General features: G+C 37.4%; 1 protein-coding gene across 1 annotated transcript in view; it reads right to left on the bottom strand.

Moving 5' to 3' along the window:
- LOC111580325 (copine-9-like) overlaps positions 1–14427 on the bottom strand; it is a 184628-nt gene that overhangs the window by 29386 nt on the left and 140815 nt on the right. Inside the window, exons 10-15 of the mRNA XM_055010558.1 lie at positions 13766–13807; positions 8994–9069; positions 8579–8632; positions 8319–8380; positions 7228–7274; positions 5911–6092 (exon numbers count right to left, since the gene is read on the bottom strand). Coding sequence (XP_054866533.1) covers positions 5911–6092; positions 7228–7274; positions 8319–8380; positions 8579–8632; positions 8994–9069; positions 13766–13807 — 463 coding nt within the window. The remainder of the gene's footprint in view (positions 1–5910; positions 6093–7227; positions 7275–8318; positions 8381–8578; positions 8633–8993; positions 9070–13765; positions 13808–14427) is intronic.

The following is a 14427-nucleotide window of genomic DNA, read 5'->3' as shown; positions in this document are numbered from 1 at the left end:
CTTCATTTACTCATCTTCGAGTGTTAATGTATATGTACAGCATATATTAATGCATATTAGAATTAAAGAGTTTTTTTTTCCTTGACATGAATAACTTCATTCCTGGAGCCACCACAGCACTGTCCACATGAGTAGTTCCTCCTCATTTATTACAAACTTATTCTGCATGATGTCATGTTTAAATATGCAACAATGGGGGTTAATTTCCACTGTGTAGGCAGTTCACACTCAAAACCTAAACATAATTAGTGATATAAAGACACAGTGAAGGTCCATGGTGGCTCTGTTATGGTAAAGGTTAGATTTTCTAGTATAGAAACATTGTAAGCTGAACAAAGTTGATAGATCCAACATGGATGTAGAATGCTTCCATCCACAGAGCAGGAAACTCATTGAAACCATTTACGCTGTGTGTTACCACATTTCAACCACATCCAGAAAGCATCAAATGATGGTAAACTATATTAAAACACCAAATGCTGAGATTTATTCTGCATGGCTAATCATCTCCTGCTTTTCAAAGGCGAGTTCAAGCAAACACTCTGAGGCTTTCCGCTATCATTCTCCAAGACGACTTTTAATTATTTCCTCTGAGACTGGAGTTTTTGTGTAGTTATATAGGTCTCCTTAAAGTATCAAAAACAGATTCAGAAGATTAATGATGGTTAATTAAACACATAAGAGCTGCGCAGTAGAAGCACAGAGCTTATCAGTGTCAAATACCTCTCATGAAAGACAAGTATTTTATCTAGTGTCCTGATATTCATTTAGTGCAAAGGAGAGCTGCTTAAATTGTGCATGTTCTTTAGAAGTTAATGCATACACTTGCTGTTGGTTAATTAATTATTCTGACCTTTAAATGCACCATATGTGTCTAATTAAAGGGGCTTTGTGAACAATAAGAATATTCTACATGACAAATCTCAGTTTCTATTATATAGATACAAACAGCAAATTTCCACTTGCCTTCAGTTTCAGCCTCACGTTTCTAATCTACAGGTAACTTTCAGGTAATTAAACAACAACTTAGCAGTTTAGGTTTATAATTTTTCTTTCATATGCAGTAATAAATGAAGCATGCATGTTTAGTAGGTTTTACTAAAATCTTCAAAGGTTAAATTATGTTATTATAATTGTCTTGAATGTATGAAGTGTTGAAGAAATTATCTAGTTTGTTTGAAAGTTTAAAATGTTTAACTTTACGTTTACCTGCTATTTTTACTTAGTTTTCTATGCAAATAGTTATTATTATTATTAAGTCGTTGGCAAACTGCTAGCATTTATTTGTTGCTGATTTAGTCATTGGTTGTGTCTGTAATTAGTCACTAAACACTGTATAATGTCTTCGCCATTTTGTAGTGCTGTCCAAAGGTTAAGTTACAATTGTTACACCCTTTATAGTGTACTCAAAGTATCCCACAATGCACCATGAAAAGTAGCATACAGTCGATGGTCACTAAACAGCAATATGTACCATCATGCATTGCGTCAAAGGTGAATGGCAGATGGAAGGGAGCCAATGGTGGCATTTCAACAGATTTCTAACAGCGATTTTATACTGTTAAGATATATTTTATAACATTATGATATATTTTATAGTGTTAAGACATATTTTCTGAGGAATATATCTTTTCTATATGTGTAGCTTGTCCAAATGACAACAGGCATAAGACAAATCCATGAGTTATTAATATTAAACTTAAAAATTATAATTCTTACTGGTATGTTTAATGGAGCAGAGCAATGTATTACAAAACAAACAAAACAAAATGTTACCTATTAATTAACTCTGGAAGATACATTTAGTATAATATGAATCACAAAAATGCTGCTCGGTTCACTACCATAGCCAACATAACATAACATAACATAACATAGGTCGCCAAATAGTAGTAACTACACAGGGAGTAGGAAATGAGTAGATGATACCGGACACAGCCATTGTGTTTTGTGTATCTGTTGTGTGTGTATTGCTGCTTTATCCAGCCAGTATGCCGTATATGCTGCCCCTTAAAAGACACTTAATTGAGTTTATCGTTGAGGTCTAGTTGAGTTTTGCTATGTTGAGATGATATATAATAGCATGACCTGAAAGATGGAGGGTGCAGGAACTAAAATTTGTACAACAGATGCTTTTCGATCACATTGTAGTGTATTATAGTCGTTGACATCCACACGCCTGTAAGATTTTTGTTATTATTAAAGTCTCTTAACTCATATGACAACTTTCACATGACTTGCTTGACCAATAGGAGCACTTGGAGCTCCTTCCACTCCCAACTTGATGAGGCAGAAGGTAGCATAAAGGACAGACAACTCACAGCAGTCTCTTTGTGGAAATCACAGACAGGTTACTAGTCATTTTTTCTTTTCTGAATAAAAACCTGCTTTTTGTCTTTGCAAATTGGTTTCTGGCACCTTGAAAGACAGTATTTTGAGTTTAGGTCCCTCTTGGTGCCCTCCTTTAGGACATCCTTGCTTTGTAGTTTCTCATTTTTGGAGTAAATAAAAACCCCTTTGTGTTGTTGTTTGTGACTGAGATCTCACGATACTCTTGATTTGTCCTGTATGTGGCATACATTTTAAAACCAAACAGTAAAACTTTACATTTGATGAACTCTAGATAGCTCACTGTGCTGACAGCAGTTCCCAAACAATAGATTCCTAATTAGAGTCGCCTTGGCATGACACGGCTCTGGGATTTGTCACGCTGAGGTGAACTCTAATTGGGAAAGAAGATTGAGTTGCCGCTCGCACAGAAATGAGAAGAAAGTTATGCAAAGTGATGAATCTCGACTTGCAAGATGCTGACACTCGTCCACTGCTGACTTCTGACCTTAGGGAACCAGGAGGATCATTGGATTTGATAAACCTGAATGGAAATGACAGCTTCAGGTTAGAGAAACTTTTGGAAGAACTGTCTCCAGTTCTCCACTAATGAAACACACGAGGCGTGTCATTGAGATATTTACAGCCATGTGAAAAGATCTGGAAATATTATCATTTTCTTAAACAATCTCCTACTAATTTCCCCTTGCAGCCTTGGAACAGACCCAAATATAAGACTTGCTTCTTTCATGTTTATCTCCCACCCACTTTTCTCATTGTTTCTTGCAAAGTAACCATCCAAGGAGACGGTCGTCTGGAATCCAAGGGTAAGTCATTATTTTTTCCTTCTGCTGCTTTGCTAATTGCTATTCTAGCCATCTTATTGGCTGACAACACTGAGTAGAGCAACGCAACCTCAAAATGCAGCTCTACACCACTGCCTGTCCTCCGTCTGCTCTCTATTCTGTCTCCGTCACTTCCCTACCATCAAACAGATAAACTTCTTTTCTCTGGGCATGATTCACAGTGTTTTCTTCTCCCACCTTTTGTTCCTTTCCTCTGCCTCAGTCGGCTACTTCACAAGATGACTCCACGATGCCTACAGCTTCTGGGATTATGCAGCCTTTATTTTCGTTTACTTAAGTTGTCCTGAATTGAATTGGTGTTTGTTATTCGGTACATTGCAAGGGGTAATTTGACTTAGACAGATACAGTATCTGTCTCATTTGAATGTTAATTGACATTAATTTAAATGATTACTAAACACAAATGATTAATAGCTTTGTGAAATAACCTCATTGAGTCCTTGAATCACTCTGGACCGCAGAAGCATGTAAATCCGCTAGCTCAGCAGCAAACTTTTCACCTAATACCCTCAAAACAGCTGTTTGCAGTCATTTTGTGTCTCCTACTGTGTATTAGGCGGATGTTTGGAGTCATTTCTGCATGTATTTCTAGTTGACTGGAATTTCTTTGTAGTGGTTTTGCGTCAACTGGTGGTAATTTGTGTCTTTTTAAGGTGGGCATGATATATTTTTATCTGACAACAGTGTGAAAATTCTTATCATATCATATCATATCATATCATATCATATCATATCATATCATATCATATCATATCATATCATATCATATCATATCATATCATATCATATGTATAATGAATTCCAGAGAAATTACATTCTTATGTGTTCAGAGTTACAGGTTGACTGCTGCTTATGTAAATGTGAGATTTGTTAGTTGTGTAACAAAAGTTAAATATAGGCATCTCAGGTTGGGTCATGGTTGGAGTTTCAGACTAAACTCAACTAATTTAATCTAACCTTCTAAAGAGTTGCCTCAGTCTTGTCTATAAGAAGAGGTTCTGTCTAAAGAATATAGGACTTTAAACATAGTATGGAAAACTGTTAAACCTGTTGACAATAAAGCAGTGGAAAAGATTTTTGCTCACTTTCGTGGCATTAATAAGCTGTTATTTTATTCATTTTGGGTTAAAGAGGAGTGAGATCATTCTTCACATTGTATACAATGTTAAATCTGCCAATGACCCAGCAAGTGTTTTGTGTTTTCTGAATTTAATGCATGTTTATAGCAACATTTCCATGACAAGAAGCATGGACAAAGGGAGCAGAAGAATAACATGCATCAAGTGGTATATCCAGTCGGGATTGGAACTGAAGGCTCACTGTTCGGGGTATTTACACCCATGTGCTATACGCCCCAAAAACTCATACTGCTAATAGAGTGTTTTGGGCCAAAGTCAACCTTGAACAAGATCCAGTATCCAGAATGTAAGTTACCTCTCCATCAGCAGCCACCAAGACCATCTGACATATTTGACATCCCAGCAGTGATTTAGTCTGAGGTAACACTTGTCACTCAGATAAACAAATAAACAAATAAAACTTTAAAAAAAAAAAAAATCAATTTGACAAACTTGTTTCTAGTATATTGCAAAATGTAGCTGGCATGTAAAACAGATGATTAACTGAAGTTTCTGTTAGTATTAGTCCAAAAAGGAAAGCACTTACTTAGTGAATATCACAAAATGTCAGGCATTTGTATTTAAACTGCTCTTTTCAAAGGGTACAAGCAGCATTTTTCTGTGCTCTGTGGCTCTCATGCTTTTAGCTGAGATTGGACATCTGAGAACCAGGTCTATTTTACCCAATCTGCTCCCATTTTGGTCATTTTATCACCAAACTTTTTTTCCCCAGTAAGAACAAACTACAACAAGTGAACAAATCAATAGATAGTGTTTACATCAGCATCAAAGAAAATCTTCAGGGCGGCTCTTCAAGGTCAATAAATCTACTGAATATGAGCAATTTTCACTGTCTCTATTGTCCACAGCTGCTGTATATTGCATGAAAAGCTTTTTTTTTTTAGTCCATTCAATCCCTGCAGTTGCCTGGAAGTAGAAGGGCTTACTGTATATGTTAATACATCTACACCTTCTGAAGTCCCACCTTCATTAAATCACATGTAAATAACACCAGTCTACTACAAAGTAATCCCCTACAACTCAACAAAAATTTGACTCTTCTATTGGGAGTTGGGATTGTGCTGTTGCACTGTAGGACATTTTGGATTATAGCAGCTCATCAGTCCTCTGAGTGAGTGCTTTTTTTCTTATCTTGCTCTTAGGATAACAGGGGTTTCATTCTGTAGTCTTGAAATGCATTATGGTGCAAATGCTCCTTTTATAAAATGGCACATGACTCTTTGTGGTGTACACAAGAAATAAAACTGAAACACCTTGAAATAATGGGGAATGAATGGCTTCACTGACATTTTTAAAATCTATTTCTATCTACTATCTGCCTCTGGTGGTAGATTTGAGGTGTTTTGGTTGTGTCGCTTTGCACCATCCCAGTGCCAAAGTCTGGAGGCAACAACTTCCTTGAGCGGTGCTGTCCATTTGTTTATCCACTGTCGCCATGCATCACTATGATTGGCTCAGTTGTTTAACTAAGTGTTTAATTAATGCACAGCATACGTACCCAAGAACTAAAACTCTGTACTTGCTAATACAGTTTACCTGTCTAAAACAAAACCTCCCTCTCCATCCAAATCTCTTACCAGTGGGAAAGCGTGGGAGATCTTGCCGTCTGGGGGAAGTTTAGCTCCGAAGCCGTATGCTGGGAAGAGTTTGTCGCTGTCGTAGTCCTGGACGATCTCCCCGACAGCCTTCAGGGCCATGGCATATGCATTCATCTGGTATGGACTCATGTAGTGCAGGGACGTGGGCTGTGACGGGTTACCTGGCAAGGCATGCAATTATGATACACCTACTTAGCTCATGATTATTACTGATTATGATAATGATGATGATGATGATGATAATGATTGCAGGAATGAAGACACCTCCAGCACTAAAAGAACCAGTCCAAGCCCATTTTCTCCACAAAAAAATTGACTTAACTGTCAGTCTGGCCCAGGCTCCTTTGAACATATTGTCAGTTAATCTTTGACCTGCCTCGTCTTTTTCCCACCTCCTTCGTCCTCCCTGGACCCACTTATAAACCTTCTGCAGTGCCTCCACTACATATATATTCAGTGTTTCAGTCAAGGAGGCCAACTGACAACCCCTGAAGCCCAAGTGGGATAAGCTCAGTAAGTGAGTTTGCAGGTTATGCTAAGACAACTTCACTGTATGTGTAATTTTAATAAAAACACTGATGTGTAGAGGATTACACTCTGTTTATGAAATGATAATTTTAGCATTCTAGCTTGAATTCTTGTTTCTTTTTCGATATTATCCCATGTTTATTTATTTAAAATCCTACAGCATCATGACCTTTTGCTATTTCAGGTTCAATTACTTCAGTAAAATTCTTGTTGAATTAAATTCCTGGTATTTCCTGGGATGCAGTTCCTCATGTAGGATATTTGATCGTTGACTGAGGCTATACATTGTAGCTTACCTTACCCCAAAACTAAGTTTCCCACTGCTATTACCAATGAATGTAACCCAGTCACAGTACTTCAATACTAATTAAAATTGGAATATCATCTGCTTGGTTGTATTGTACCTGAGAAACGTTTTGATTTGGACTGCACAGAAGTGTATACTTTTAGCGGAAATGTTAAAAATTGCAAAGGCAAACTGTGATAATGAATTTTGATTCTCAGTGTGTCTTAGATTATGTTGATATTTAGGAACCTAACAACACTTTTATACAATCTCACTTTGGTAAAACACATACCTAAATGTATTATGCACCAATGGCCTGTTGTTAAAATAAGCACTTTCCTTCCTTGGCCCAAATACAAGAGGAACAGAGTCCCCGATGAAAGTAAAAACTGACTAAAAAGGATGTTGTAGGTAAAACATGTTCACTGAACAGCAGATGTGTGGACATTTCCTGCATGCATGAAGATGAACTAGTTTCTTACCATTAGATGCTGTGAAGTCTATGGCCACAGTGAAATTGAGTTGTGTCCTGGTGGGAGATTGAACACATCAGTATCATTCAGAGCAGAGATTTTTCTTAGTCTAGTCAGATTGTTTCATCGTTCTGGCTAGACTAAGAAACTCATCAACAGCTCACTGCTGTCATTTATAAAGGCCAAGGCAAGAGATCCATATTGAGATTCTAACAATACAAGCCACAAACCGTGCTTTCAAATTGTTTACAACTGTTATGCACTGATATTCAACATTAAAGTGTGTATTCTTTGGAAAAAACTGAAGGCATATTTTAGATTTTTGAAAGGGTTTCTTGCTTTGCGGGCAGCCACTGATTTCAGCTCATTTCAGAACAGAATAAAACAGCTTTCAGATCAACTTCCAGAAACTTGTAATGGCACTCATAATGTTTGCTACAGAAATAAATGTGATGTGATATCAAATGAAAGACTCTGAAATGTTTCAGTTATTAATCTTTTTTCATATTTTATCTACTCAGTTAACCATTTGATCATTTGTGGAACTTCAATTTACCAACATGAAGGTTGAAATGCTTTTCATACTCATAACACATATTCTTCCGTCATAGCTACAGAATACCTTTCAGTCTCTAAAATGTCTAAATACCCCCCAAAAAAATGAATAAATAAATGCATACACAAATCACAAAACACATAATAGCAAAAACGCAGCAGACATTTATCTTTGAATGCATAAAGTCAGTCTAAGTCAAAATCTATTTTCATATATTTTGACACCTAATTTGATATACTTGGACATTTTATGGCAAAACCATAAATCTGCCCTCAGCCATTTTAAGGCAGGAAGGAATTGATTTCCTAGAAAAAAAAATCTTCTAAATGTGTAGGCTTGATGGGCAGAGACAAGTTATTATGCATTAAATTAATGACTGCTGAGTAACTCTAATGCCTTCCATTAGACAATGCAATTTAAACATTACATTCAACATTACATCTTTGAAATTTTTTTTTAGATTCTAATTTGTGTAATAATTCTATGCATGCGTTGACTTTGTGAGGCCCCATTATGCGAAGATAAAACATTTCTGAGTACTTACCCTCCTCTGATGAAGTCAACAAATGTGCATTCTGACTCCACTTTGAAAGACAGCAGAGTCACCTTGAAGATGTCGAGGCAGTGAAAAGAAAATGAAGGAAAAAAAACACAACAACAGAAGAGCAGAAGAGAGAGGACGAAGATCGTGGATCACATCGAGGCTCATGGTAAACATCGGTTTACTGTTCTGACAAATCACAGCTGCTATGAGTCACATCCATGAAACATGTGACAGCTGAAAAACACTCAGATTCATCTTACCGTCCCTGAATTGATGTATTTCTTCTTCTTGCCTTTCTTTTTGGGATTCAAAACCTTGACCACAAGATGGGAAACAAGAAGTGAGCTTTTGAACAAACATGTCCGAGGCTTTCAGTACATTTCTGTGTTCCTGTGGGTGGATGTCGATAATAGATTGTCCTCAGATGAAGGCAGGAATTCATAATAGAAGAAACATCACTTAAATGAATAATATATAAGACTGTCAAGGAACTATTGATTTTGTTCCAAGTTCCCAAAACATTGTTACATTTTGATTTTCCCTACGCAGTCAGAAAAATAAAGTTTGGGAGACAATCTTTGATGATTACATTTTAATTATTTGCTGATCCAAGCTGTTCAACTTTTTCGTTTCTTTTATTTTCTTATTATTATTTTTGCTATGCTTGTATTTTACCTCGTAGACATTAAACTGGCTTTGGCCTCTGGACAGTTCTCTGTAGCTGGTGGTGAACTCTCCAATGAAGTCATGACTAGAAGGAAGAAAGACAGGAACAGACAGTCAAAGAAAGGGAAACTGTAATGGTAGCACATCTGTAATATGATACTCTGTCTGATATTTTGTGGTAAGATGTGTTTTAGCCACTGTGTTGGCAGCATCCCAGTGTTTTGAAATCCAAGCAGAATTGATCGGCTTCATCCAATAAAAAGAAACCAGTTACACAGGGGACAACTGTCCTGATTGATCTGACTGATCCTCCACTCATTACTGGCCAGTGTCAACATCTCTGCTGCTGAAATCACCCACAGCATGGTGCTGCCACCACCATGCTTCACTGTAGGGATACTGTTGGTGAATTATTAATGAAGCTGAGCATTAAAACTACATTACACTTATTTTTAGGAAGCTGAAAAACTGCTGGATAGAACTGATACTGACTGGTTAATCTCAAAGAAGGGTGCCATCAGCAAGTGCCATTGTTCTGGTAACAAATTGTGCTCTTCAGGTATCAATCTTCTTCTCTCAAACATTACCATCAAAGTAAACTTCACCTTATGGGCTGACCAAACAAAGAGCAACACACCAGTCAATCATAGTTCCCTCCATTGTTCTAGTTGTTTTGGTATGTTCAAAAAGGACATTGCAGTTGAAACTGCAGCAAAATTGTGATGTCATCTCGAATCCTGGACCCAACACCACAGTGGATACAGAAAGGCTGTTCGCCCAGGTCATTGTGGGTTCCAGCTGTTTTGGTGCTACTTTTGTGAATAGAAGTCCACACACGGGAGGTGAACTTTATCATCAATGGTATATATTTAAAAAAAACATTTCAGGAAGTGTCTGAGGGCTCTTTGAAGTTCTTTTAATCCCTTTAAAAAGAATTGTTTTCTATGTCAAAGTGTTCTAGCAGTGTTATTATAGAGAGCAGAATCCTGACCAGCTTCCCTCTGGAAGTGTCATTGACAAAACATTCAAAATATGCAACACCAGGTTTTTTTTTTTCTTTATTAGGTTGTATTCTGGAAAAAGATGAAGCCAGGAAGAACACTTTATTATAAAGTGAGTGGCCTTTTGTGCAGTCCTGCTTAGCTCTCTAGTGTTAGAGTGTTAGAGGTGACATTTCAGTTGCCGGCAACATAAAAAGTGTGGGATTGCTGGTTTTAAACTTGGAAATGAATATAATTCTGACATTTCTTCTGCTTTGGTTACTCATTCTTATTCTACAATTTAAGGTGGCTGTTTTGAAACACTACTGCTGTGTGTGGCAAAAGAACCACATAATGCCAAGTGCTTCAGGTTTGGGAAAACAATATGAATGTCCAAGCTCGTGGCAAAAAAGTGGATGGTTCACATTTGATTTGCCAGGTAGGGCTGACTGCCTGGGATGGAACATACCTTCATCTATAACAGTGACGTTTGAAAACTGCTGAAAACGTTACTTCAACCCAGTCTAAACTGTAAAATAGCGCTTGAACAACAATATTAAAACAAAGGTTCAATGACACTGATGTTCTTGAACCTGTTCTTAAAGAACTAACTGGAATAAAATTAAGTGATTAACACAATGAAAAGGTTGGCCAGCATGACACGGAATGAAGATGTAGGCTAACATTTTGGTGTCACCATTTTGCAGCTGTTATGATTCAATTTCTGGACATTTTTAGGTGTATATATATATGTTATGTTATATATATATATATATATATATATATATATATATATATATATATATATATATATATATATATATATATATATATATATATATATACATATATATGTGTATATATATATATGTATATATATACAGTATAAAGAATTAATGTACAAAGTGCTGTCACTGTATAAAAATAAACAAAATTATGTTTTAATTCCTTTTGACAATAAAAATCAGATAAATATAGAGGTTAAAACAAACAAATGCATACAAATTCTACACAATTAGTAGAATTCATTCACCCATAAAACAGGATGCCAGCATTTCTCTCATACTCAGGCTCCTGATTGTGAGCGTTATAATGAAGGCATCTGTTTTGAATGAGGAGTAATTGTGCGTCTCTCACACTGTGACATGATCAACTAAAGAGAAAATATTGCAAATACTAGGCGGATGATAAAGTCAAAGGTCATCTATTAAATCAAATGCCACTGAGCATGAATAATTCACAGTGAAACAACATTTTAATTTGCGTGTAATTTCATTACTTTCCCAGGGCATGGTCACTGCACTTCATCATTGTCAGAATGGAAATATGGCCATTTAATCTTTTTCTCTTGAGAGAAGCCCTCAGAGGAATGAGTTCAACACATCATTTTTCATGTAAACAAGAAAAAATCCCCTCCAGCATCGACTGGTAAATATCAACTCTCTGCATGCCCCCAGATCATCTCAGCATTTCAATATATCACCACCTGAAGCTGTGCGTGACACCACCGCTGCCTGTGTAATACTGGTATTTAGAAGGGAATCCTCAAGGAGCAAACAATGAGTTTATCTCCCAGCAGGGAAATAAGGAGGACAAAATATAACCAGAGGGGTGGAGAGGAAAAATTACCAAAGCTGAAACACAGGAGAAATTTTAGCAAAAAAGAGACATGGAAATCAGTGCAGAAGAATCACAAAGAAGTACAACATTTAAACAGGTTGCAATGTTTTGTTGATGTAGTTTAAAATTAATGTTGCATGTGGATAATCACAAGGTATCTGGCGTCGTCTTCCCTGTTAGATGCTTCAGAAAATATTCAGACTCCTGCACTTTGTGCACACTTTATTGTCTTGTAAATGTAATTTTTAAATGGATAAAAATGTAATCCCCCCCAACAATATACACTCAATAACCCATTGTGAAAAAGTGAAAATGATTTGAATTATAATGAACTGAAATCTCTCATTTACAAGTATTCAGAGCCTTTTCAGTGGCAGCAAATTGTGATGAATTACATATTGTTTACTTTAATATAGTAACCAAGCAAAGATGACCTTGGTCTGACAGCTGATCAAGAAACCATCGATTCCTTTCCAAACCATTCCATTTAAGGAGCACTTCCTCTACCAAGCCTTTATGAGGCTATACAGAAGGAGATGACTCTTGAGAAAAAGGCAAAGGCAACGTCAAATAATATATAAAGGACTAAGATCTTGAGAAAAAAATATTCTTTGGTCAGATAAGACAAAACCTCTTGAGCAGAACTCCAAAAAACCATTTCTGGTCCTGCTCATCACCTGCTAATAGCATCCCTGCTGTAAATCATGGTGGTGGCAGCAGCGTCATGCTGTGTGGGTGATTTCAGCTGCAGAGACACTGAGATTGGTCAGAACTGAGTGACGGATCAGTCAGAAGGCAGTGGAACTTCAATGAAATCTGCTCTAGACAGTGCATGTCCTCAGACTGTGACAGTTCACCTTTCAGCAACACCTGTAGCAAACAGCCAAGACCATGGAGTGACTTCAGGACAAGTCTCTTTCTGTGGCTAAACCAACACTAAGATGTAAACCCAAAAGAAAATGAATACAGGGACCTGAATATTCTATTTTTATGGATGCTTCAGTTTGTAATAGTTGCAAAATTTCAAGCAAAACTACATGAAAGGTGTTCTGTGTGCTCGCTGTAGCGTTGATGGGCTTCACAGCCAACTCGCTGACACAACACAAAGCTGGCACTTCATCTAATGCTGCTTTCACTTGCAGTGGGACTCACTGAAACCTGGGCACTGGAGTTCCCTGGGGGCATCACTGGCAGCACCACTGGTTTTGTACGATTCATTACTCAGTTATTCATTCATTTGATGTTATAAACTGAGGTTGTATATGCACAAGCCAAGATGATTGTGCTACAGTCTGTCAGTTATAGACCACTTTTCCTTTTTTTTTTAGCTTGATGTCAAAGCATTCTCTCTTTGTTCCTGTTACAGTGCAGCGCTACTCTGCTGACACATTGTTGGCAGCTGTAATAGTTTCTGTTCAGAAAATATTCCTACCAACAAAGTGGTCCTCTAATACAACTACTGACGCTGCTAAATTTGTCGCGTTTTGTCTGCAGATTTCCAACACAAGTGTGAAAAGTTTTCTTTTTGCTTTTTTAATAACATTTCTCTGACTGACACATCCTGCACTTTGTGGCACAATGATTACAGAGGTGTTCTTTTTGTCACAATCTTAAAGTTAAGGCCTGAGATCCATGATTAAGGCTCATTGTCAAAATAAACATTTCTTTTCATTGATGCCTTAGAAAGACAAAACCGGATAGTGAATGAAACCTTGAAAAAAAGAACTGACTGTGCAAACATGCAACAGAATTAACATGCCTGTCAGGCTGATATACTTTGATGGAATCCTGGAAGACAAACATTTACTTTTGCAGAATGGAGAGTTCGAAATCTGGGGTTGAGGATTTATAAAAATACCACAAGAATTTCAATTAATCCAGTGAAATGCAAGTAAAGCAGCGACAGCCTGATAAACCCCTTGAGTTTTCCAATTAAAGCCACAAATCTGTGAGCAGGGCTCTCGCAGAGAGGGAGAAGCCCTCCTGTCCACTCAGCGGTAACCTTTCACCTGCAAGCTCTGATTCATCACCCAGCATGAGGCGGTGGGTGGAGCCATCCATCTGCTTCAATAAGGCGCTTTGAGCTCGACAGAATAAGGTGTGACATTTGGAGGATTCCATGTGGAGCAGAAAATGAAATGAAAGAAGAAAAAAATAGAAATAACAAGCGAGAGAACTCACCTGCCGTCTCTGTCCCAGTCGTAAACGTCCACCTTGACCGTCCTAGAAGGAGGTGCGATGAAAGAGTCGAGGTGAGACAGACAGGTGAGATTCACAGAAAGACAGAGGAGACGGAGGGAAAATTACATCAAGAAGTTAGCTTTTCTTCAAAGGATGTTTAATACCGGCTTTCGCGCAGATCAATACACATCATACAGCAAAAGTGAATAGTAGTGCAATATCACTTAAATGTCAGATCAATAAAATATGAGACCTCAATTACAGTGATGGTATTACTTCTCGGTTAAACAGTGGGGTATTTGCCTCTATTTACAATTTTTACATTACCATTTAGATTTACTATATTAAAAATACAGGCTCCACGGCAGTAGAAGTCATAGTTTTCCCGTTTTCTTCTTTACATTCTCTTGTGTGAATTTGGTCGTGTGCTTTGGATCGTTATCATGCAAGAATATTCCTCTTCTGCCAAGCCTCTGCAGACTGGAAGACATCTCGTCGGCCAGTATTTTGATATATGCACAGGTTTAAATGTTGCCATCTATAAATGTCATCTCCCTAACACAATTTTGTTACGAGGTTCAGTGGGAGCTCAGGTGCAGGAAATGAACAGACGGGGTTAGAATGCAACTCTGATTTATTAACAACGTTCTCTGGGACAACAA

Source organism: Amphiprion ocellaris, chromosome 5 (genome assembly GCF_022539595.1).
Source record: "Amphiprion ocellaris isolate individual 3 ecotype Okinawa chromosome 5, ASM2253959v1, whole genome shotgun sequence".
NCBI classification, from domain to species: Eukaryota; Metazoa; Chordata; class Actinopteri; family Pomacentridae; genus Amphiprion; species Amphiprion ocellaris.
The sequence above is the reverse complement of the archived record's forward strand: the minus strand, read 5'-3'. Positions and strand labels throughout refer to the sequence as shown.